Source organism: Rattus rattus, chromosome 14 (assembly GCF_011064425.1).
Source record: "Rattus rattus isolate New Zealand chromosome 14, Rrattus_CSIRO_v1, whole genome shotgun sequence".
Lineage (NCBI taxonomy): Eukaryota > Metazoa > Chordata > Mammalia > Rodentia > Muridae > Rattus > Rattus rattus.
Window position 1 is genome coordinate 12,943,542 of NC_046167.1, and position 23,302 is coordinate 12,966,843.

General features: G+C 44.7%; 1 protein-coding gene across 23 annotated transcripts in view; it reads right to left on the reverse strand.

Moving 5' to 3' along the window:
* The window catches only part of Celf2 (CUGBP Elav-like family member 2), an 821,906-nt gene that overhangs the window by 66,393 nt on the left and 732,211 nt on the right, over positions 1-23,302 (reverse strand). For 22 of the 23 annotated variants that reach the window (XM_032884458.1, XM_032884469.1, XM_032884468.1 and 19 more), the window contains 2 exons: positions 14,014-14,062; positions 4,690-4,824 (listed from right to left, as the gene is read on the reverse strand). In XM_032884458.1, the coding sequence (XP_032740349.1) occupies positions 4,690-4,824; positions 14,014-14,062 (184 nt within the window). Of the gene's footprint in view, positions 1-4,689; positions 4,825-14,013; positions 14,063-23,302 lie in introns of those variants that run through there. The other variant, XM_032884478.1, reaches the window with a different exon arrangement.

Genomic DNA, 23,302 nt, shown 5'->3' on the forward strand with positions numbered 1-23,302 from the left:
ATATAAAAGGGAAAACTCTTTTGTGGCTAACCTATAGTTACTTACAATTATTGTCTCCTTTTTGAGAATGCTAGAGATTACTGACAGGAGTGAGGAACGGGGCTTTTCTTCTTTCAGTGAGACTGCCTTCTTGCTGCTAAGCCTCATGTCCTCCTACGACAGGATCTAAGGAAGCTCAAAGCCCAGTTCATGGAGGGTAGGATGCTTGGAAGATATCTATCACCTTTGCCATTTCAGTAAGAGGGGCATCTTTTCCCCACTTCTTTTCTTTTTCCAAGACAGGGTTTTTCTCTGTGTAGCTCTGGCTATCCTGGAACTTGCTCTGCAGACCAGGCTGGCCTTGAATTCAAGGGGCCTGCCGGCCTCTGCCTCTCATATGCTGGCCTTAAAGGCGTGGGCCTCCCCTGCCCACTGATAGGGTTCTGCCCCTTATCTCAGTTAGTAGGAGAACTTTATAGCACTAGATGAATTCTTGCTCCACAATTAAAAATCCATCACTCAAACCAAAGAAATCTCGAAGTTAGAAGTGCTTTTAAAAGCACAAAGGGTGCCAGGGTCTCTTGTTCTTGTGTTTGCTTTATCTCAATAGAAGGAACATGATTGAAGTTACTGTACAGCACGAAGGGGGCTTTAAACTATGGAAAAGTTACTTATAAACTAATTGTCACCTAACAACAATATTAATGCAGCCAATTTGTGCTGTATCTTTTTAGCACTGATAGGAATGATCAAACACACAGTACAGCACAATACTTGGGCACATGCATTAGTAATCTAATATATCAATGTTCGGTTAGGATATTGAAAACTGGCATTAACATGTCAATCATTCATTTATGGTATCTGAATTTGAGCACACAGTAGGATCTACTTAGCAGCTGGGAAGACCTCGTTGCTTAGATGGGGCTGGGGGACTATTTTGAACAAGATGGCATAATGTAGTCACTATTCCAAAAGGCATGTCATGAATGTTTCCAATGTAGATGACTATTTAGGGACTGGAAGACAAAACTAAACTGATCAGACAGACTAGTCCACAGACTTGTGCTGAATACCCAAAGCCCTGTCTTAATGCGCTGCTCAGGCACAAACAAGGAACAGACAAGGATTTAAGTGCCTAGCCCACTCACGCTGTGCTCTTCCCTGAAAACATTCATTTGTCAAGTGTTTAGGCGGGGCAATGTTGGAATACGGCTGGGATACTCTCAGACAAGGAGAAAGAAAGTTACCTTAAATGGTAGTGAAGATTCTACTGAGTTTGTGGGAAGGAAAAATGAAATGAACTTTTTGCACTGACTCCAAGTATACTTAATTGTTATTGTGCACAAAACCTCATAGGTTAGAGCTCAATAACCTCTCTGACTGGATGTATCAGAGAGAACATGTTTATTTTAGTTCTACAGCCTACAGTACCACTGTTACACATGTACATTTGGTGTGGAAGCCTCAAGCTTGCCTTTGGGCACTCATGTCTTATTGGAACTGCCACAGACGGGTTGTGGGGGCCGACTTGATTTCTCCTGGAGAGCTGTCCTTGCACAGTGGTAATGACTGACGTGCCACAGTCTGAAAGTGATGGGCAGCAGCTTTCAAACGTGGAGCATTAGCAGAATAAGCGACTGTCCCAGTGGAGGAGAGGCCGCAGATTTGGGCATATTGCCCTTTGCAGGGATGAGACAGACTATGTGCTAGGTAGTTCTGTGTGAGTGGCAAGTGCGAGGTTCTCTCTATGTAGACAGTTACAACTGTTTCCTGACAGTGTCTGTCCTGGGACATGGACTAGGGACAGTTGAGGGTTCTGTTGTTTAGGCTTTTGTTCTCCACACCCCCCCAAAGACAACGGCTCTGATAGAAAGTATAAATCGACCTTGATAGACACAGGTGTGAGTCCTGGCAGCCTTCAGGCCTCTATGCTGATGAGTGGTGTCTAAGTCAACATGTCTGAGGAGTGTCAGCAGTGACTGAGAGCAGTGAAGGTGTGTGCTCTTCCTCACAGGGCAGCATTAGTACCCAGTGACTGGCTTCTCCACACTAACTGTCTGGATGGGCGCATAGAGACAGAGAGCAGGAAGCTGTGTGCTAGGAGGTGACCCTCTGTCTCACTGCCTCTGCTGTGCAGGGAAGGAAAGATGTTTCAGGAGGCTGATGGGGCAGGGAGGAGTAGTGGGGGAGGCCTACTTGACTGATTATCTTCATATTTATACTTGAAGTGTGTAAACCCAGAAAAAAGGCAAGTGGCTGACCACCCGGTGGCACCTCGCCTTCGTCATCACTGAGCGTCTAAGCGTTCTGACTGAGCACTGTGTACTCTGGCTTCACACAAGGTGCCCTCAGAGCGGCTGTGCTCTCATTTCACTTGATTTCTATTCATTTATTTATTTCTTCAGCAGCTGAGCTAGCAACAGACACCAAGGGAAAAAATGCCGAGTGTCTTTCATCTGGAGTATCACAAATGGGAGACATTTATTAATATTCCATTGAAAACTGAAATTCTTTAATGGGAATAAAATAGCATGAAAGAGAATTATTCTTTTATCAAATACAGTGATTCAGGAGCAGGCCCCTGTGGCCAGAAGTCCCTAGGTCCTACTAATTGAAAAATGTACCGCCTGTCTTTGTATTTCAGAATAAATGGTTATAAATGAGTATTTTATTTTTTCTAAGAGGGAATTTTCACCAGTTCACCAGAATTACTTTTCTGTTTAAGGATGGGGGTTGGGTGGTATTCTCTTCTTTACATTGAGCACATCCATTTACCGAAAAAATATAAATAAAAAAATAACCCCCCAAAACAAAACAAACAAAAGAAACCCCAAACTGACATGGCTCCTATAGTGAGCTATAGGGACCGGCTACTTCTAGGGTCTCATGCTGGTTAATCAACCAAACAGCAGAGTGAAGTGGCAAAGTTCTCCTACTGAGTAGTGACAGCTCTGCTCTTTCCCATGAAAACTAATGCAAAACGAAAGACACCTCGAACGTTTTAACACGCTTTTCTCCCCTGCACAGCAGAGGTGGCGAGACAGAGGGTCACCTCCTAGCTGGCTAAGCCAAACATGGGGAGGGCAGGAAGCCACAACTTCCCGCTCTCTGTCTCTATGCACCCATCCAGACAGTAAGTGTGGTGAAGCCAGTCACTGGGTACTAATGCTGCCTGGTGAGGGAAGGGCACACACCCTTCACTGCTCTCATCTTCTGAATGGGTAAACTATGAGAAAGGAGTAGGAAAATAAATGACTAAGCTAGAAATGCTGGGACTGGAAGTCAAGTCTCACTGGCTCCTGAGCAACTGTAAAACCCATTCTAATTCAAAGGCATTCCTTTCCCTCCTCTCTTCTCCTACCCCTCCCTCCCTCCTTCCCTCCCTCCCTGCTTCTGTCCTCTTCATGCTCTCTGGACTCCTTGTCTCAGGTACTAAGTCTGTCGTTCAAGGGTCATATTCAGTATCTTCTTCAGCATTTAGACATTTAGCCTTGGCGTTAAGCTTAGATAACAAGTGTTTCTGAGGTGACAGAATGACTTACAGCTTCGTGGTGCCGCCCCACCCCCCAAGCATCTTCAGAGGAGAACCCAGGGATGAAGAGCTGGTGCCATTCTATTGCCCCTAGGTCTCCATTGGGGAACTGGAGGAGGATGTGGGTAAAACTTTTGTCCTCTGCGGTTTTATTCTAGGAGCTGACAACATGAAGCTTTATGTCTAAGATTAAAAAGGAAAGCCTTCCTCTCAGGTTCTGATTAGGTAACAAGGGTTCAGCAGGTGAGAATGCCCACCCTGACATCTTGGCCTGGCCATTCCCTTCAGTTTATGGTCTGGGTACCAGAGTGTGAGAATGAGCACAGCTCTTCATTTGCCCTATGTGAACGGCACTGCAAAATAAAGATTTCTCTACAAACTCAAAAATGTTTCACATACACACTTCCTCTTTGGATGACTTGGGAAAGTAGTCAGTAATTGCTGATACATACTGTCAACCTTCTGGTAGTTTTAGGAAGGAGGTGTGTGGTTTTGTTAAGGAAGAGGAGGAGGTTCTAGAAAGAGAAGGGTGATCCCCACGGATTCATTCCTACAGTGGCTTACAAAACTGTAGCATTCCTCATGGCTCTAAACACATCTTTTGCTTCTATTGTTGTGGCAAAAGAAGAGTCCACAGTTTTCTTCAGGTCAAAATCATTTTTCTGTCACTTACAGGGCAGGACTGGGGACTAGGGGCTGCATAAGACAGGACAGGAGAGGTGTGGTTCCTGTGAGGTACTGTATCTGTTCTGTACTGCATGAACATGACACTCCTTCTGGACTTGTGTTGCTATTATGAGGGCTACATTTTTACAGCCATTCAGGGAAGCAGAGGAAAGTTGGGCTGAGTATCCATTTTCATCCTCCACCTTCGCCCTTGTCACCCAAATCCACTCAGTTTGCAGATGAATAGGGGGTCAAGATCTAGGACAGCCTGCCAGCGTCCATGGGACCTGAGCTAATAGGCTGGCACTCAGACCTTTTCACCTGGAGAAGTAAGAGATGATCAGTTTGGTTACAGAGAAAAGTTCAGGTTGGATAACTTGATCCCATGAGATGTACTGCAAGCTGAAGCCTGCTGTATGTGATGCCTATGATGACTCTATCTCCCTTGACTGTGACACAGAGTTCCAATTAGCACTTAAGGAGAGAGACTTCACAGACAGCACACTCACCTCGACTCAGCCCGTCAGGTCCCCGGAGAATCCGGCATTCTTCTATCTGACCGAAGGGAGAAAACATCACTCTGATGTCATTCTCGTTACACTTCTTGGAAACCATTCCTATGAACAATTTTCGGTCTTCCACAGCTAGGAGATAAAGATAACAAATGAACAAAGGCCATGCCATCTTCTCTTCTCTAACCAACCATTCCTTACCACATCAAGTGAGGCTTGGCCATGTGAGAATGAATGCAGTCCTAAAGCTAACTGTGCACATCTACACTTACTCCTGCACACCCCATTCCTCTCTCTCTTCCACTCTGACCTCAAGAACAATCTGCTTAGCTTCTAACTGCCAGGTTGGTTACACTTGAAGCAGAAGTGAATTCTAGAGGAGAAAGTTGTTTTTCCTTGAGAATCATCTCTAGAAGGAGCAAACCCAAACAGAAGAGCAAGGAGGAAATATATATATATAATATATATAAATATTATTATAATTATATAATTTATATATACAAACTATATATAAATATATATTATTTATATATATAAATATATATTGTTCATATATATTTATATAAATATATATATAATTTAGCCAATATAATATAACATAATATAATTTAGCTTAGAAGGCCATACTACAACTGATTTTCTTTTTTTTTTTTCGGAGTTGGGGACCAAACCCAGGGCCTTGCGCTTGTTAGGCAAGCGCTCTACCCCTGAGCTAAATCTCCAACCCCACTACAACTGATTTTAATACTGTTTGCAGTCTTTCTAGGAGAGAGGCCCTTGACCTTATAAAAGATATCTAAGGTGCCTCTAGAGATAAGACATGCTTATCTTCCTGCTTCACTTTATCTGTTTCTCAAAATTAAAAGTGTGGGTCGGGGAGGGGGGGGAGAGATAGCCATAGCAGAGTCCTGGATTAGGTTTTGCACAGCCACTGTATGCATAACCTGTGTTACTGAGTCTATATCGTCATCAGCATGTGCATAACCTCTGTTACTGAGTCTGTTCTATACAGTCACCTTGCTATCGCTATTTAAAAGTGATAGTTACTTTGGTTTCTTTTAGTCCTTATAGGGCAGGTCTCATTTCCATGTAAACAGTAACTATGTATGCTAGATTTTCTGGAAATGTTCTGGAGGTGCCACCAGAACTCAAGCTAAGGCATGTGATCTGAGCCCTGCAGGACTGGTGGCATTGCTGCAACTCAGTGATTTAATCTTAGGCAACACTGATCCCAAGTCCTCTGTCTGTGTTGCCCCATATACAGCCAGTGGCATGGGCATGACTCCACCAAACACTTAAAAGGGCCTAGTATGATTGAGAAACAGACTTTTTAATGCTATCTCACTTTAATTTAAAAATTCAAAGCCCTTTGTATCTATTATATTGGTAAGCGCAGCTCAGAAGAACCTAAATGAAATGGCTAAATGTTCTTTGCCATAGGATTCCACGTAATAAGAAAAGGACTTACTCCATCTACCTATAAAACTGACTTCTGAGTCTGCAAGGGTCTGCAGCTTTCCTAGGGTCATGCAAGAAGTATGTGGTCCACTGTGGACACAGCCCACTCTCTCACCTAAGCCAGTGTCTCTTTCCTTTACTGACTCTTCCAAACTGGAGGATCGAGGTGAGCCTTAGAGGTAGGAGGAGTGATCACGATTAAGGCACTCTGCTCTGTTCTAGCATGCTCTGTAGTTTGAAATGTAACCCTGACGACCATCTCACCTTTGTCAGCTAAGCTTCCTTTTCTCTTTCCTTAGCACTGCAGAGAAGGCAATGAATGCACTTCAGGCTCCAGATAACTGAAGACTGGGGTGCTAGAGCAGTGTGCACAATGCTCCCTCTCACACCCAGGTGCTGTCTAAGACAACTCAGAGGTCTAGGGGATCTTTTTATGTCCTCCTGAGATAGAACTTAGGAAATAAAGGCAGACTCTGGAGAGAGGTATAGAGGGGGTGGGGAAAGAAAGTACTGAACATATAGAGGACAGAGTGAGGAACACACTGGTATATCTGAAAAAGGAAGAAGAATCTTCTGATCAGAGGATGGGCTTAGTGAATAAGGAGAACGATACACTCAAAGCCCACTGGATGGGATATTATTTGGATGAAAAGCTCAAGTAGTAGACTTTTATACCGCTGGAAGAAGTCAAATGCTAGAGATCCAGGGCACCAGGCGTCGGCCCCCTCAGACCTCTTAACAAGAGTCCTTACTGTCTCCTGCCTGGGTGACTGTAGGCCACCTGTGGGCTGGCCCGAGGATGGAAGGCTGTGGGCAGCAGGCCTGTGAGGATGTGGCATGTCCATGATGGAGACGTGGCCATGGATGGAGAAGGAAGGGAAGGACCACTAGTCTCCAATTCTTACTATTTTTGCTCAGGACTCCTATGTCTACCAAACTATGGCTGGCAGCTGTATGAGAAAAAAATTTCTGCCGTACTTCTTACCTTGAAGAAACTTGCCTTAGTTCTTTCAAATAAAAGCAGAATTAAAAATTTTTATTTGGTTTCTATTTTCACTGCCAAACTTGTAATTACAGTGTTTATCTAAGACAATTTGTACATTTTGAGTTCCAAGGTAATACTATAGTAACTATCCATGCAGATTCTGAGTAAGCTAAAATATGACACCCCTACCTAAGATGAGTACTCTGAAAATGGAAATCACTTAAGAGAAGATGCTGACTTCTGGGTATGACTAAGAATAAATTCAACTAGATTTCAAGGAGGAAGACAACTCTTCTTTAAAATACCACTAGCTAAGAAAAAAAGGGGAGGGGCCTCTGTGTGCTAGTAAAATGTTCATTTCCTTTTCTCTGTGTGAGGCTCACATATAATTTTTAATAAGTGAGATTATGGATTGCTTAAATCAATCTATGGTGTCCAGGGTAGTCTGGTAGGTGTTTTAGGGGAATTTAGAAACAGAAGTAAGTTACCTTGTCTGTGGGGCAAAACCATTTCCCCGAGGATGCTGATGGACTGAGCAGGGACTGACTCATTTATGGAGTACTGCACAGAGGGAGGGGCTCTCTGCTTCACAGACAACAACAGAGCCACAGGCCTCCAGACCAGTGCTCAATAAAACGTCTCCTCTCATGGGATCACGAGAAAGGGTTAATAAAAGGGCAACCTCTTCAAGTTAGAGGTCTAGAAACGTCATTTTAAAACATCCCTAATTGTAAGTCTGGGCTAACACCCTGGAATACAATCTGTCAAAGTCACACCTGGATTTGGGGCTGCTTGAATTAATTAACAACTTTCCAATGTGTTGGTGCTAACATATGGCATTTATTTACTGCCTCCAAATCTGCAAGTGGTTCCACTTTGAATTTCAAAATTATTTTTCCATCTTTAGTAAATCAGAAAGTGACTGCATGAAAACAGTGACTTCCATTTTTAATGGTGGCTTTGAAGGTTTTTACCTTCCCATGAAAATAGTTACCATGACTTCAGCTCGCTCTAAGCTTGACAAAAAGATACAGGGGTTTTGGAGGCCTTGAGAAAAAGGCAGGCCTTGATGAGCATTTCTGGATTCTAGGTCCCTCAACACACTGTAAGGGTTAAAGCAGAAAGTGCTGTGTGTTCTTCTGTAGGCATCTTCCTTGAAGTCAGAAGCATGGCAACAATAGGTACTGACTGTAGCCAACGAGAGCCAAGCACAGCGCCAGAGGTGAGCTCATGCTTCCTCAGCTGTCGCTCGCTCACTCACCAGAGCCTCAGCAGCTGCCCTTACATCCTGCACACGGCACCTTCTCCGTCGTAGTAAGAGGACTGAAGGCTGACTGAAGAGTGAACACCGGCCGGGTGGTACGGATAAATAGACAGTACACAGACCAGAAGAAAGGAACCGTGCTTCTGCTAGTCAGTGCAAGCCCGCTCATCCACAGCTCCTCAGACACACTTCCCATACTATCACTCAGTTTTTTACAGTAGAAAAATAACAAGAAAGTGGAAGGTTGAAGTGTTCACATTAGGCACTCCATCTTTTATTACTTATCCGCAGTAGTACTGTTTTTCTCTGTGGATATATGGCCTAGTAGGCACAGATAACAAAACCATGGATTAGCTCCAATGTGAGAGAGGATGCAGATTTATGTTTTTATTGGATATTTTTATTAATTTTCACTTCAAATGTTATCCCCCTCCCCAGTTTCCCCTTTGCAAACTCCCATCCCATTCCCTTCCCCTCTGCTTCTATGAGGGTGCTCCCCTCCCCCAACTCCCACCTCACCGCCCTGGCATTCCCCTACACTGGGGCGTGGAGCCTTCACAGGACCAAGGGCCTCTCCTCCCACTGATGCCAGACAAGGCCATCCTCTGCTACAGATGTGGCTGGAGCCACGGTTCCCTCCATGTGTACTCTCTGGTTGGTGGTTTAGTCCCTGGCAGCTCTGGGGGATGCAGATTAATTACAGCTTTGGAAGGGTGGTGGTTATAGGAAGCCATACAGGTTTAGGAAGTCCATTCAGTAAGGCCCAACAGTGTAGTGCTGATGTATAAGCACCCAACATTCCTGTCTCACTAGACTTCAATGGCCAGGGATTCAAATGGTGACTGTTTTGCTGGAATTTACTTGTCCATAACTAAGTGATTTTGATTAGCAGTCCTTACTCAGAAAATAGAAAATTTTGAAATCTGATCACACTGATAACGAAGGCAGTCCTTTGTGCTGTACATAAATGTCAGTGCACTCAGCAGAAGTGCGGTCAGAGCTAGCTGTGCTTCTCTCACTGCTGTAGGAGCTGTTCCCAGTCCGAGTCAAGGAAAGCACTGTGTTGTGTTCTTCAGCTCTGCTTACCTGTCAGAAGTGCCCCGAGGAATCACAAAAGGCTGCGGCACTTAAGATTTGAGTTGGAAAAGTTCTGATTCCTAAGTTAGGTCCAAAGGGAACCATGGAAGCTGTTCATATCTATGCAAGACAAAGTTCCATTTGAACTCCCAGAATACAGTTCTTGAAATATAATTGTAAGTCTGCTCTCATGTTTTTGCCTTTTCTAATCAAAAATTCAGAAAATGAAGGCAAAAGGAGAACTCAGCATCTGAAGGTTTGTGTCTTCTCAGTCTGTGTATAACCTATTCTGTGGTGTGACAGGTCAGGGCCGTTTAGAAGGCAACCACATGTTTCTCTCAGTTTGTGAACTGTGCTGCTAATTTACCATTAGCATAACCCAGGCAACAGTATTTCTAGTGTGTTAGGTTCTGTTGAGCTCTTCTCTGTATGTTTGATGAATTTCCCCATAGGCTCATGCACCTGGTACTTTTGGAGAAGGTTATGGAACTTCTAGGACATGGAGCCTTACTGGAGGAAGTGTGTCACTAAAGGTGAGCTCTGAGACTTTCTACAGCTTCACCTCCCTTCCAGGTCACTCTGTTTTCTGTGTGTGGCTGAGGGCTTGAAATGCGGTCTCTCAGCTTCCTGTTCTGTTCTCACACCACCATGCCTCCCCTGAAACTATAAACCCAAATAGACTCTCTCATCCTTAACTTGCCTTTAGTTATAATATTCTTCTTTTCATAGCGACAGAAAAGTAACCAACACAGAAGTCGGTACCAGAAAGTAGGGTTGCTTTTGAGAAGAACCTGGGCATGCTGCTTTTTGCAGTAAGGTGGAAGACTGACACTTTGGACTAGAAAAGCAGTTGAATGTTGTATGCTCTGGGACTGTGAAGCCAGAAGGGCTGAGACTGGGAAGACCTTGCTCCCAAGGTGTCACAGAGAAAGGACGCCATTAGCAGCCCACCTACAGGCTCTTTCTGTGATATTTTGGCAAAGAAGCTGGCTGTTTTCTGCCTATCTCCTGAGGAATTAGGTGAGGCTAAAATAAAAAGAAACAGGCAGCTAGGTGTTTAATCCCAGCATTGAAGGTAGAAGCAGATGCATCTCTGTGAGTTAGAAGCCTGTGAGCGAGAAGTGATGCATCTCTGTGAGTTAGAAGCCAGCCTGGTCTGTGCAGTGAATTCCAGAACGGCCAGGGCTGCACAGAGAGACCCTGTCTCCAGAACAAACAAATACACACATACACCTGACTGCTTTGGTAGAGAAACTGTCAAATCAGCACAACGTTGACTCTGTGGCATGGCAATTACTAACACCTCTTACGTAGGCCTACAATGAAAAAGAACAAATGGGGCAGAAAGAAAGAAACCAATGTATAGCTTGGACAGAAACAGAACATTAGGAAGCTTAATGTCGCAGCTAAGGCTTGTCCTAAAAGAGAGACTGTGACTGTTAAGGAGAATAAGGCTATGAAAGAGAGGCCGCCTGCTCTGCACTGAACAGTAAGAAGGCTGATCTCAGGAAAACACCCAGCTAAGACCCCAGCTTGTGAGAGGAGAAAGCCTAAGAGCTGCTTGCCCATAGACAATTGCTTCAACCCAGAGAAGACACCGACAGTGCAGTAAAGTGGGACGGAGGTCTATCTCGAGCTGGCAGTGAACTTGGCAGTTAATCCACATGGAACTGGCTTTGACAGATTCAGGAGGGAGGGGTTTTAGAGAGCAACTGAGCCAGGCGACATGTGGCGTCTGTGAGAGGGCCATGACAGGCCATTACATGAAGCTCTGAAAGGGAGCCTGGTTGTAGTGAAGGCTAAAAGATGTTGACCATGTCAGAGCCATGAGACATCTGCCAAGCAGAGCTGAACATAAGGGAAGAGTCAGCTCAGAACAGAGACGTCCCTTACGGCCAGCAAAGCTCGAAGGTGCAGACATCTACGCCATTTCTGTCTGAAGCCCTAGGTACTGCACACAGAGCTACAGGAGTTGGTGTTTTCCCTGATGCATCTTAGTCTTGCTTTGATCTAGTATTTCCTTACTATGCTCCCCTCCTCCCTTTTGGAATTTTCTTTATGTTGGAAATATGTAATTTACCTTTTGGTTTTACAGGGGGGTGGGTCGCAGTTAAGAGATTACCTTGATATTCAAATGGATTTTGAACTTCTGAGTAAGGTTGAAACTTGAAGAACTACAAGGACTTCTGAGGTTGGACTAAATACATTTTGTATCATGAGACAGTCATGAACCTTTGAGGGCCAGGGAATGGAATGTGGAGATGTGAGTACAAAATGCCCCCTAGGCTCATTCATTTGATTACTCGGTACAAGATGAGGCTTGCTTATCTATTACCTTGTACTATTCCCCCAGAAGGGGCATTTTAAGATGCTTTTTATTGTAGTAATAAGGAGACCCAAATCCTCCTTGGCTTTTGAGATCATGAAAAATTTGGAGCAAATAGTTTGGTTTGCAGTAGTTTTGGAATTAAACCAAATACTGTCCAGGGTTGATACTGGAGAATAAAAGCAGTGTAACAAAGTAAAGGGTTTATACATTTGGTTATACTCGTGAGCAGCAGACAATACAAAGAAGAAAATATACCATATTTCAATACTTGGGCATTTTGGGCCCTATGTGTTCACCTCAAATATATGGTTTGTGTGTTTATGAATATGACCTAAAGCTAAAGAGGTAAGACAGACCCCTTTCCACAGACTTTCATTCCATGACTTTTGCTCTGACATAATTTAGAGAAGTTTGGAGCCAAAGGATTGATAGAGCATCTCCTGGTGTCTAGAGACTCCACGAAGACATAAACTGACAGGATCTGTCCCACATGATTCTACTAAGGGGAGAAGAGTATATGGGAATGTCTGGGGCAGAAATGGCTACCCTTAGAGGAAGGTGTGCTCAGCAAAGAATGCTGCACAGCCCAGACATACCTCTGGGAGGTAATAACTAACACTTTAGTAAGTGTTCTGTCATCTGGGCCGTGGTGGGGTAAGCCTTTAATCCCAGCACTCAGGCCGCATAGGCAGGCAGATCTCTGAGTTTGAGGCCAGTTTGGTCTATAGTGCAAGTTCTAGGAGTACACAGAGAGACCCTGTCTCAAAAGAAAAAAAAGTGTTCCATCATTTACAAAGACGATGGTGAACATCTGATTCTGAGACTCAAGAAGAACCTGAAAGCCAAGCCATGAGGCAGTTACCACTCTTCCTACTTCATGAGTGAGCAGATGCAAATTTCCATGTTTAAGGACTATAATTAGGTGTTAAGTTAGTACCTAATTCATCATTATTCATAATTAGGGATGAATAAAGTTCCCTGTCAGGGACATAGCCTTTTTCTTTTTTTTCCTTTTCAGATTTACTATTGCAACCCTAGACACCTTTCCTAGCACACAGCAAATGATAAATGAGTAATGAAAGAAGGAAGGAAGGAGGGAAGGAAGGGAGGAGGGAAGGAAGGAGGGAGGGAGGGAGGGACTTTGATCTGGGTCTCACACAAAGTAGTGGGAGGCTTTTGGAAGTGTCTTGTGATAAATGCCATTGTTTACGCTAAAACAGTATAGGGAAGGAGCAGCTATGGGGAGCACAGGCTGAGAAGATAGGAGAAAAGCAACAGCATCTGCTCAGAAAGAGCGTTGAGTGACAGAGAATGAGCCCAGTCTCTGACAAACCAGTGCTGGCAGCCTTGTGACAACTTGGGAGTTTTCTTCTAAACTTTTCAGTCTGTGAAGAAGCCAGAAAATGGGATGCACTACAATTAGCAATAAAATACCTCGTGGAGAGACTTAGAGCCCAATCATAATTTCCATTTGCAGACATCTAGATCTCTAAGCGCATGGCTTCTGCCCTGATTACTAATTAATGAGGTGCGAAGCTGCCTGCTGGAAGGAAACAGTGCTGATTATGTCAGTCTTGTGGGACAGAGGAGCTCTGTGGTCCAAGAAGGTAGATGGTTCCTTTGAATATACATTTTAGAAAATTAAAAGAACAAAACTGGGGCAGGCAGCTTGTAGAGATGGGATCAAAAACTTGATAAAAATATGGATGACCAACTCTCAAGTGCCTTGAAGAGGCAAATCTCAATTTTATTATAGATTTCATTAAATACATGTCTTTTCTGCAACTGTATGCTCATTTAATCAGCAGACTTAATTCTGAATGGATTCTGATGCAAATGTGTTGGTATAGTTTGGAGAAGAATATAATAAGACAGTCAAAGAGGAGCGATGAGAGACAAACACTGGTAGCCTGTTCTTCATGGGCTACTTATTTCCTCACGTTCTTCCCACTCATCAGGTGTTCCTGTGCTGTACCAGGAGTAGACCAATGCTAGCCAGATCCCACAAGGCTACCACGTACAACAAGCCCTAAGCAGAAGGGCGTGGAGAGCCATTCCTTGTACAGTCTTCCCCATACATGCTGAGTTCCCGGAGCAGTAGCTGTCCCCCTTCCAGAGGGACAGGACAGCTAGAGCTGGCTCCCCTCCCCACCCGAAGTCCTGTAAAGTAGCAGGCACTGTTCAGTCAGACAGCTGGTCGCCACCTACCGTTTGACTTTTCACTATCTGCAGGTTTCATCTGAATGGGATGATGCATCTAAAAATATAAAAATGAGAAAGTAAAGGCAGATTGAACAACTGTAAAGCCAGTTTCAGACATGTGATACTATTCAATATTGCTATAATTACAAGGATACATCATTAATAACATGGCCTTTAAGGGGTGACAGACACTACTGTAGTTTGCCTCCTCAGTTTTATGTTCAGGAACCTCACCTTCAAGCCAGGGACCAGTGGCATAGCACTCTGGAGCTTGAGCTCTGGAGTCAGGCTGGAATAGGAAGCCTGGCTTTGCAATTAAATAAAACCTCTACCTCTATTTCACAGGCAGTGCTAGCTCTGGAGTCTATTAGAGCTATGTAGCCTGGGCTAGTGAGTTCTAGCCTCTTCAGCTGCCGTGATGTTAGATAACGCCTGCAGAGCACATGTGTAAAGGTGCTTAATGCGTGAGCAGAGCCAAGGATGTGCAGAGTTAGAATTACGGCAGTGCTACTTAAACGATAACATTTCTGTTGTCTACCACCTACTCTGTTTGTTCTGGGGTTTATCTTAGGTCTCAATAGAAATGATTCCAAGGTCTTCATGTGGCTTGATTTAGGTCCCGCTAAATAATACAGAGCCATTGGGATAGAGGAGGAGAGGACAGGAGCAAGGACAGGACAGAGCTGGGAGTCTCGGGACTATGGCTAGCACATATGCAGGGACATAGGGAACTTCAAACCAATGAGGCTGAGATCTGAGCCACAGCAGACCTGGACGCTCCATGCTTCCTTATACAAAGCTGATGACACCACTCTGTGTGACCCAGAGTTTACTCTAATCCCAGAATGCTCCCACTATTTCCAATTAAACTAAATTCCTCAAAGTATTTCCAAAGGTCCTCTTATTTGATATTTCATGGTACCCCAAGGAGCACGGCAGCCACAGGATGGATGGAGTCACTGGCTGTGCAAATGCGTTATTGTAATGGGTGTGCTCTTTGTGAACTTCTAATTTCCCCAGTGGACTTCCATTACTTGCAGGCCACAGCGCTGGGTTTTATCTAATTTAAATGAAAGGGAACGGTACTTAGTTAAGGCACTTACGTGATGGGACATTATTATCAGGTAGTCCGTGTGCAGCAAATGCCCACCAGTGTCTTTAGAATACCAGGGGAAGAAGACAATGAGAAAGAACTGCCAAGGGATAAAAGACCCTAAGTAACTGTATATCTTCATGGGCAGGATGCTTTTCTCCATAGAGCATGGGCCTGGAGATGCAGCGCCTATGAGCGTCCACTCCACACATCCATATATTTAATGTGTAGAGCAGACACTACTTGTGGATATAATGTTTAGGAGTCCTAAACGGTCCTTAAAAAACACCACAGAAGAGAGCAGTGAAAAGTCCTGAGGTGGCCACAGACTGGGAGAGGACATGATTTGAGGAGGATCAACAGCGCCTTTGAGTAGGTCATCCTTTGCTTCCATTTGCCTACCCAGTTAGCAAGCATGGTCTTCTTGTGCCAGGCTGGGGCTATGCCATCTAGCTGGCAAAAGCCACGAGAGAAGTTTTTCCTCTCAGGTGCTCTATGGCTGGCAAACACTGGTGCAAACACTTAGCAGAACGACATGCCAAGTGCTGGAGGAGAGGAAACACACGGTTCAGAAGGAGACAATTTCCTAGCAAAGCATAGTATCTAGTTCCAGTTCTTAAACTTGCTAGCAGAAGAGAGAAGATGGTTTGTCAAACCTATGGATGTCTCCGCAAAGGCACAACGGTAAAAGTGAAGCTGTATATGACACAGCTCAGGTGGCCAAGGACCTGAGACAAGATAGGCCAGAGACCTATAGGAAAACCAAAATACTATGCTCTGCTAAAGAACATAGCAAGAAAATGACTCCCAATGATGGTCTGCTCTACTCATAGATTGGTACCTTGCCCAGCCATCATCAGAGAAGATTCTTCCTGCAGTAGGAGGGAACAAAGAAAAAGAACCACAGCCATACAATTTGCAGAGAGTGAGAGACCCTAAAATATTGTTTTAAATGGGACGCACCATCAAATCCCTCCTCTCAGCCTCATGGGACCATCAGAACAGGAGGCAGGAAGACTGTAAGAGGCAGAGGGGATGAAGGGCACCAGGAAACAGGGCCTTTGACACACAGCAGAGCCAACACAGGAACTCAGAGGCTGTGGCAGCCTGTACAGGGCCTGTTCTGGTCTGCACGACATGTGGTCCAAGTTCTGAGGGAGATGGACCACAGCTCCCATCCTTGACCCAGAAGGTATTTCAAATTGATGACCATCTGCAAATGAGAAATTTGCTTTCTCCAATGGAATCTCAATGGGGATACAAGGCAAACCACTCTTTCCCCAATTTTATTGAAAATAGAAGTTTTGTTTCTCACACAATATACTCCTGATTAAGGTTTCCCATTCCTCTATTCCTTTCAGTTCCTCTCCTGCCATCTGGCCCTACTCCCTTTCCGTCTCATTAAAAAACAGACAGGCTTCGAAGGAGCAATAATAAAATAAATAAAATATAATAAGATAAAGACAAAAAGTAACACATTAGAATTAGACAAAACGAATAGAGGGAAAAGAGCCCAAGAGAAGGGATAGGAATCAGAGACTCATTTGCACATTCTGGAATCCTATAAAAATATTAAACTAAAAGCATATATATATATATATATACATATATATATATATGCAAAGGACCTATAGGGTACAAAGATAAGAAAAATATATAAATAAATTAAAATTTAAAAAATAAAATTAAAAAAGGAAAAAAGAAAAGCCCTGATCTAGTGTGGAACGAGGAACCTCCAAAGACGCCTTGAGCTTTTCTGTTGGCGTCTACTGATGGGCACACGACCTGCCCTTCAGAGAGCTTGAGGGACCTGGATGAGGGAGGGGGGGTGGGAACAGGAGGGGTCAGGTGAGGGCAGAATGAAGGGAATGAGTACTGGGAAAGACAACTGTTACTGGGGGCATTTCTGGGATGATCTGGAAACCTAGGGCAATGGAATTGACAAGGGTGACTCTAGCTAAGACTGCTAGCAATGGGGTCATAGAGTTTGAACAGGCCATCTTCTGGAACAGGCAAGGCTTCTAAGGGAGGGACTGGGACACCAACCCAGTCGCAAACCCTCCAACCTACAATATGTCTTGCCTATAAGATGCACTGAGGTAAAGATGGTGCAGTAATTGAGGAAATGGCCAACCAATGACTAGTTGAGCTTGAGACCCATGCCGTGGACAGAGTCCATCCCTAACACTGCTCACAGATGGCCAGGAAGTAGAGGTTGGATATTCCAGAGACATAGGATAGAATCAAACATGACTGGTGAAAAGAAAGACAAATAAAAAGTCAATGAAATGATTCCTAATGATATTCTGCTGTACTCATAGATTGGTGCCTGACTCAATTGTCATCAGAGAGGCTTCGCTCAGCAATGGATGGAAATGGATGCAGAATCCCACAGTTAAACATTAAGCAGAGTTTAGGGAATACTGTGGAAGGGAAGGTGGGAGGAAGGGTTGTAGGAGCCAGAGGGGACAGGACCAACCAACCTGGGCCCATAGGGGCTCACAGAGACTGAACCACCAACCAGGGAGCATGCATGGGACTGACCTAGGCCTTTCACACATGTTACAGTTGTGTTTCTTGGCCTTCTTGTGGGACTCCTAATAGTGGGAGCAGAGACTGTCTCTCGGTTGCCTGTCTTCAGAATCCTTTCCTCCTTCTGGGTTATCTCGTCCAGCCTTAATAGGAGAGCAAACATCTAGTCCTACTGCACCTTGATATGCCAGGGCTTCTTGACATCCATGGGTAGCTTGCCCTTTCTGAAGAGAAATGGAGGAATGAATGTGGGCAGGGTGGGGTTGGGGTGGGTGGAGGGTGTGGAATGGGTAGGTGAGAGAAGGGACTAGAAGGAGAGGAGGGAGGGAAAACTGTGACTGGTATGTAAACTAAAAAAAGAGTAATAAAAGAGAGTAGTTAGTTTCCCCATCGCTGGAAGGGAGACACTAAACCTTCATTTGCAAGTGGTTCTGATTGGAGACAACATCTGGCTCGGGAGTGGAGGCTTGTCATTCTCCTACTTCTTTCCTCTCTACGACCCGTCTGGTGCTGACCCAGCAGGCCCTGTGCATGTTGCTCTGACTCTGTGACTCATGTGTACATCTATCATGTTGATTTAGAGGCCTTGTTTGCTTGGTGCCTCCACTCCCTTCAGCTGTTACACTTTCTGTCCCTCTTATTTGGTAGACACATCCCATCTAGGGCTGAGTGTTCCAAGGTCTCTTGCTCTCTGCATACTGCCTGCTGTGGGACCCTGTGTGTGTTTCCATCTGCTGCAGGAGGAGGCTTCCCTGCGGACGGCTGAGCAAGGCACTGATCTGAGTACAGAGTGTCATTGGGAGCCATGAGGAGCCATTTTATTGCTAGTGGGCTTTGCTTTGTTCTGTTTGTTTGTTTGTTTATTTTTTCCCTCTTAAACAATATCTCTGGGATACAAACCAAACTTTAAGGCAGGACCCATGACCAGCAGTAGATGGCCAACACAAAAGTCAATGGCACCTTTGCAAGTTCTCTGTCTCATAGTGTTTTGTCAGTGAATTTTTTTTCAGCCTTACAGGTCATTTGTGTGTGTGTGTGTGTGTGTGTGTGTGTGTGTGTGTGTGTGTGTGTGTGTGTGTGTAATGGCTTCAGTTTTTGTGTTTTTATGGTATTCTTGTGTCTACTAATAGTGTGTCTCTCTGATTCTGTATGTGTTTTTTGTGTGTTTTCTTTGGCTTTCTTCTGATTCTTTTTCTTGTCCCATTTCAATTTGTTTTTTGTCTTATTTTAGTATTATCTCTTAAATGCCTGTTTCCCCAACCCCCAAGGATAGATAGAAAGGGGGTAGATCTGGATGGAAGGCGCAGTAGGGAGGAATGTGTAGGCACTGGAAGCCATAGCCAGAATATACTATAAGCTAAGAAACTGATGGTTTGTCAAGAGTATTGTGGGGATACAAGATTTAAGCAGTAAAGGCAACCAGGCAGAATTTTGAGTTTAGGGAAAAAAAAGTCAGTTTTGGTGATACCATTGAGAATGGATTACATAACAGACACAAGAGTTGGGATGGCAGCTAGTAAGTTGCCTAGTAACACTATGAAGTATAGAATTCAGTGCTAACTGGCTCTTTGGGGATGAGGGAGAACAACTCCAGAGCCAGCCAGCCAGCCATCTAGATCACTGCTCAATTAGGGAAAATGAGAGGAAATCATGTCCGAGGAATGGATGCTAGCCTAAACACCCTACATTTTATGTGACTATGGCTAGTAAAATGTTGCAACTGTAGACTCAAGCTTGAAAAAAGATCCAGTATGGGAGGCAGTGGTGGAAGCCATAGGAACTGATGGACTGACGAGGGCTTGGAGCAAGGACAGGACCTGTGAGGGCATCTGTCAGGAAGACAGTATCTGAAGAGGACAGACAAGGAGCTGGCAGAAGGGCAGGGAGCCATGACAGGGGAGTTCCAAGAATAAGAAAGTTGGGCTGAAGAGATGTCTCAGTGCTAAGAGCACTGGTTGTTCTTGTAGAAGACCTGGATTCAGCTCACAGCATCTTCATGGTGGTTCACAACTGCTGTAACTCTAGTTCTAGGAGAACTCTTCTGTCCTTTGGGGGTACTACATACACATGGTACATATGCATACATGCAGGTAAAACATTCATACATACACAGTAAAATAAATCTTTATCTAGGGAGGTTTATTTCAAGGCAGTATCTGTGGGTAGTGGTGCCAACTTATAGGAAACAGAAGTTAGTGACGGCCAAGACAGTAATGCATGTGACAAATGAAGACCAATGCTTCTTGGAGTTGCAAAGGGACGAATACACACATCTTGATAGATGCAAACAATGGAAATGACACCGTTCCCTTTCAAGATAACGACGATAGTTATAGTCATATGAGAGTCACGGTTTAAAGACACAAGAGATGGAGGTAAGTACATCCATGTTGGAGGGGATGTAAAGATGGAAAGAATGTAGCTCCTGTCCTCAGGAAGCCTACTGTCCACCGTGCTGACGATACACACGCTTTATAAAAGGGAGCGGAGCAGGTGCTGTGAGCATCAGGCCATCGAGCCTTATCTGTGATGTACACAGCACACTAGAGGAGAGATCTGGGAGCTACAGGGCAGCATTTTTCTACTCTAAAGCTGCTCTCAGTTGTAGTTATGAAGGGAACAAGGGTCTTCACTAAAGACACACAGCTGGTTAATGACAGAGCTGGGATCAGAAGTCTAATCTCCCCATTTCTAATCCAGTGATGACTCTTCCCAACCACAACGCCTCTCCACAAAATGTCTAACATGGGACTTGGACAGATGGGCTTTTAATTAAGACTCCAGGCTTCGCTCACTAGAGCTGGCCAGCGCTTACACAGAGGTGCCCCACCACACCCTTAGGTGACAGCATTCTCTTCCCCTCTAAACTCCCACGACACTTGGGTCTCTGTGGCTTATGACTAATATTTCAGTAACTCTTCATTCTGCATCTTCCTGTAGCTGGTCAGTATCTGACCTAAGAACATCTAGAAGCAATGGCAGCCATAGCTAAGCAGCTGCTGCCACTACAGGCTTGAACTCTGTTTTTTTTTCCTTATTGAGCCCAAGGGAAAAATCTAGTTCACAGAAACCTGGGTTGGTAAGCTGTGGTGAACTCCTGAGCGTGTGGTCCACTGCAGGAACTTCAAGTGTTCTGAAGATAATTTGGATAATGTGTGTAAAGCAGTGCAGTGTTTGAGAAAGGTATTCAATTAGTACTGTACCATTTTCATCCATGCTGTTAGGTGAAGGGGATGAACGAGTGTGTCATCTCGGACCATGTAGAGGACACGGAGACAGATCCATCAACAGTTTCCTGCAGTACGGTGTGTGCTGAGCTAAGAGAACTCAGGAACTCAGAAATGCCCAGTACAGACTAAGGAAGGATGAACTGAACATGGTGTCAAAAGATGTTGCTTCTTGAGTACGTTCTTGCTGAGCCCATGGTACAAGGACTGTGAGTTTGAAGTCTGCCTGGGCTACAGACTGGTTACAGACCCAACCTGAGTAAGTCCTACAGGTTAGTGGTAGAGCACTTAAGCAGCAAGTGTGAGGCCAGTGCGTTGTTTCCTAGTACTCTACGGAGCTGGAGGGTGACATCTCAAAGAGAACACATATTCAAAGGCGCAAAGCGAGTGAGAACAGGAGGCCTGTTGGTAGAGATGGCGCTGTGACATTCTCACCGAAGAGTGAGAACAGGAGGCCTGTTGGTAGAGATGGCGCTGTGACATTCTCACCGAAGCATGTTCTTATAGAATGGCTGTTTACACTTGGACCAGGCAGCAGGAGCTCCTAAAGCAGGCAGAGCACTGACTGTAAAGAAAGCACTGAAGCATAGGACACCAGGAGAGGAGGGCTGTATTCATGACCACGGCTCAAAGAAGCAAGATTAACCATTCAGCCATGAACTGACACTGTCCTCTCACCACGACTGGCATCTAGAAGTCATGTCCTCAGCACCCGTGGTGTCAGCACAGCTGCTTCCTCCCACCTTCCAACATGACCGGGGAACCCTGTCTGCTGCCTAGGCTAGAGTGGCCCAAGGACAGACTTCCATGTTGTGCGTGGTACCTGGATGTTCCAACTAATGGGGACGGAGCAGAAAAGGCTCAGAGCACTTGGGAGTCTCCGTTTCCGTGTCTAATGTCTCAGCAGTTGTAAGGGAATTCCACAGTCTGAACCACATACAGTTCTGGGTGACAGGTGAGCACACAGGATTGTTAAGACTGGTTTTTTTTTTTTCGGGGAGGGGATTGTCTTCACAATCCTATAGAACTGGCCAAGTCTGTGAAAAATATTCATTCAGTAATCTGTCTACTTTCACTGAATTTTTGATGAATCTGGAAAGGTTTATAAGCACAGCCTCTGGCATGTAGAGAGTAGTTTTTCTGAGCTGTGATGTAATAAGTCCACACTGTGTTTAACTCCGCTGTCCTGGTAGCAACCCCGAAACCCCATATACTCCTACTCTCTGTGGAGAGCGTGTTTTCATGAGAAAAGTGACAGATGCCAGCTTTACACACACACTGCTCACAGGAGTGCAGTCCACCTGACATCCTTACACACACACTGCTCACAGGAGTGCAGCTGACTTAACATCCAACACACTTTAGGTTAGTATTTCTATGAAGAAAGTTTTCTGGACTTGTATTAGTGCAGATTTTTTTGACTGGTAGGAATCTCCTTTTCATTCATCATGAATAACAACACTTGGCCTACAGTTACACATCAAGTTGCTGGCTAGTTTCTCAGTCTCTATTTAGCCTTACCTGTTTTGAATCAAATGAAACATAATCAAAAGGGAAATTTTAATAGTTCTCTCCCTTTTCTTCACTGGGGTTTAGGTAGTTCTAAGTGTGGTCTTTATGTGAGGGCTACTTAATTTCATTTACACCAACTTTTGGTGTCACATATACAGTCACAGCAGAACAACCCAGAGCACTAGACCGTACTCCAACACACCAACCCTTGCTCATGTGGAGCTGCTGAACTTCTAGTGAGAACACATTTATACACTTATACATCCCCACCCTCTCTACCCTAAAGGCACGACTGCACCATCCACAAAGTACAGCCTGCTCTGGGTGATGCTGACTTTTGGATTCCCCCTGACGGGTGCTGCAGTACACAGGATTCCTGCATAAAACCTCCCCACTTTGACCCCTCCTCTTAGTGGGTAAATACAAGGGGCTCATCTTCCTCTCTCCCTTCATATACACACAGAAGCCTAGAACTGATCTATCCTCTCCTGGTGCCCAGAATGTCAATTCCCTGATTGGAACAGATATGGTCCACCCCCAAAAGTGGTTTAGGTTCACCACAGAAGAAGCCAGCTGTGGGGGACGAAAATGAAAATTAGTATAGGACTTTAGAACAAAGCCATTATTGAAGGTGTGAGGGTAAAAGAACACTGCACTACCTCTGGCAACAGCCATCACTGCCTCTACAGAATCCAAGCATTATGCCTCAGTGACAGGTACAAGGCTGGGCCACAGCACTAGCAATCACTGACCACTGTTTGGAAAGCCCATTGTAGAGGAGCCTAGACTGCTCTCTCCTAACCTCTGTGCTCAGTCCAGTGGTGACTTCTACAAGGAAGAACATGAGTTGTCACCTATCAGTAAGGGAAGCCAGGGGACGGTGAGAACACAGCTTGGATGAGTTCTTACACAGATGAGAACCATGTGCAAC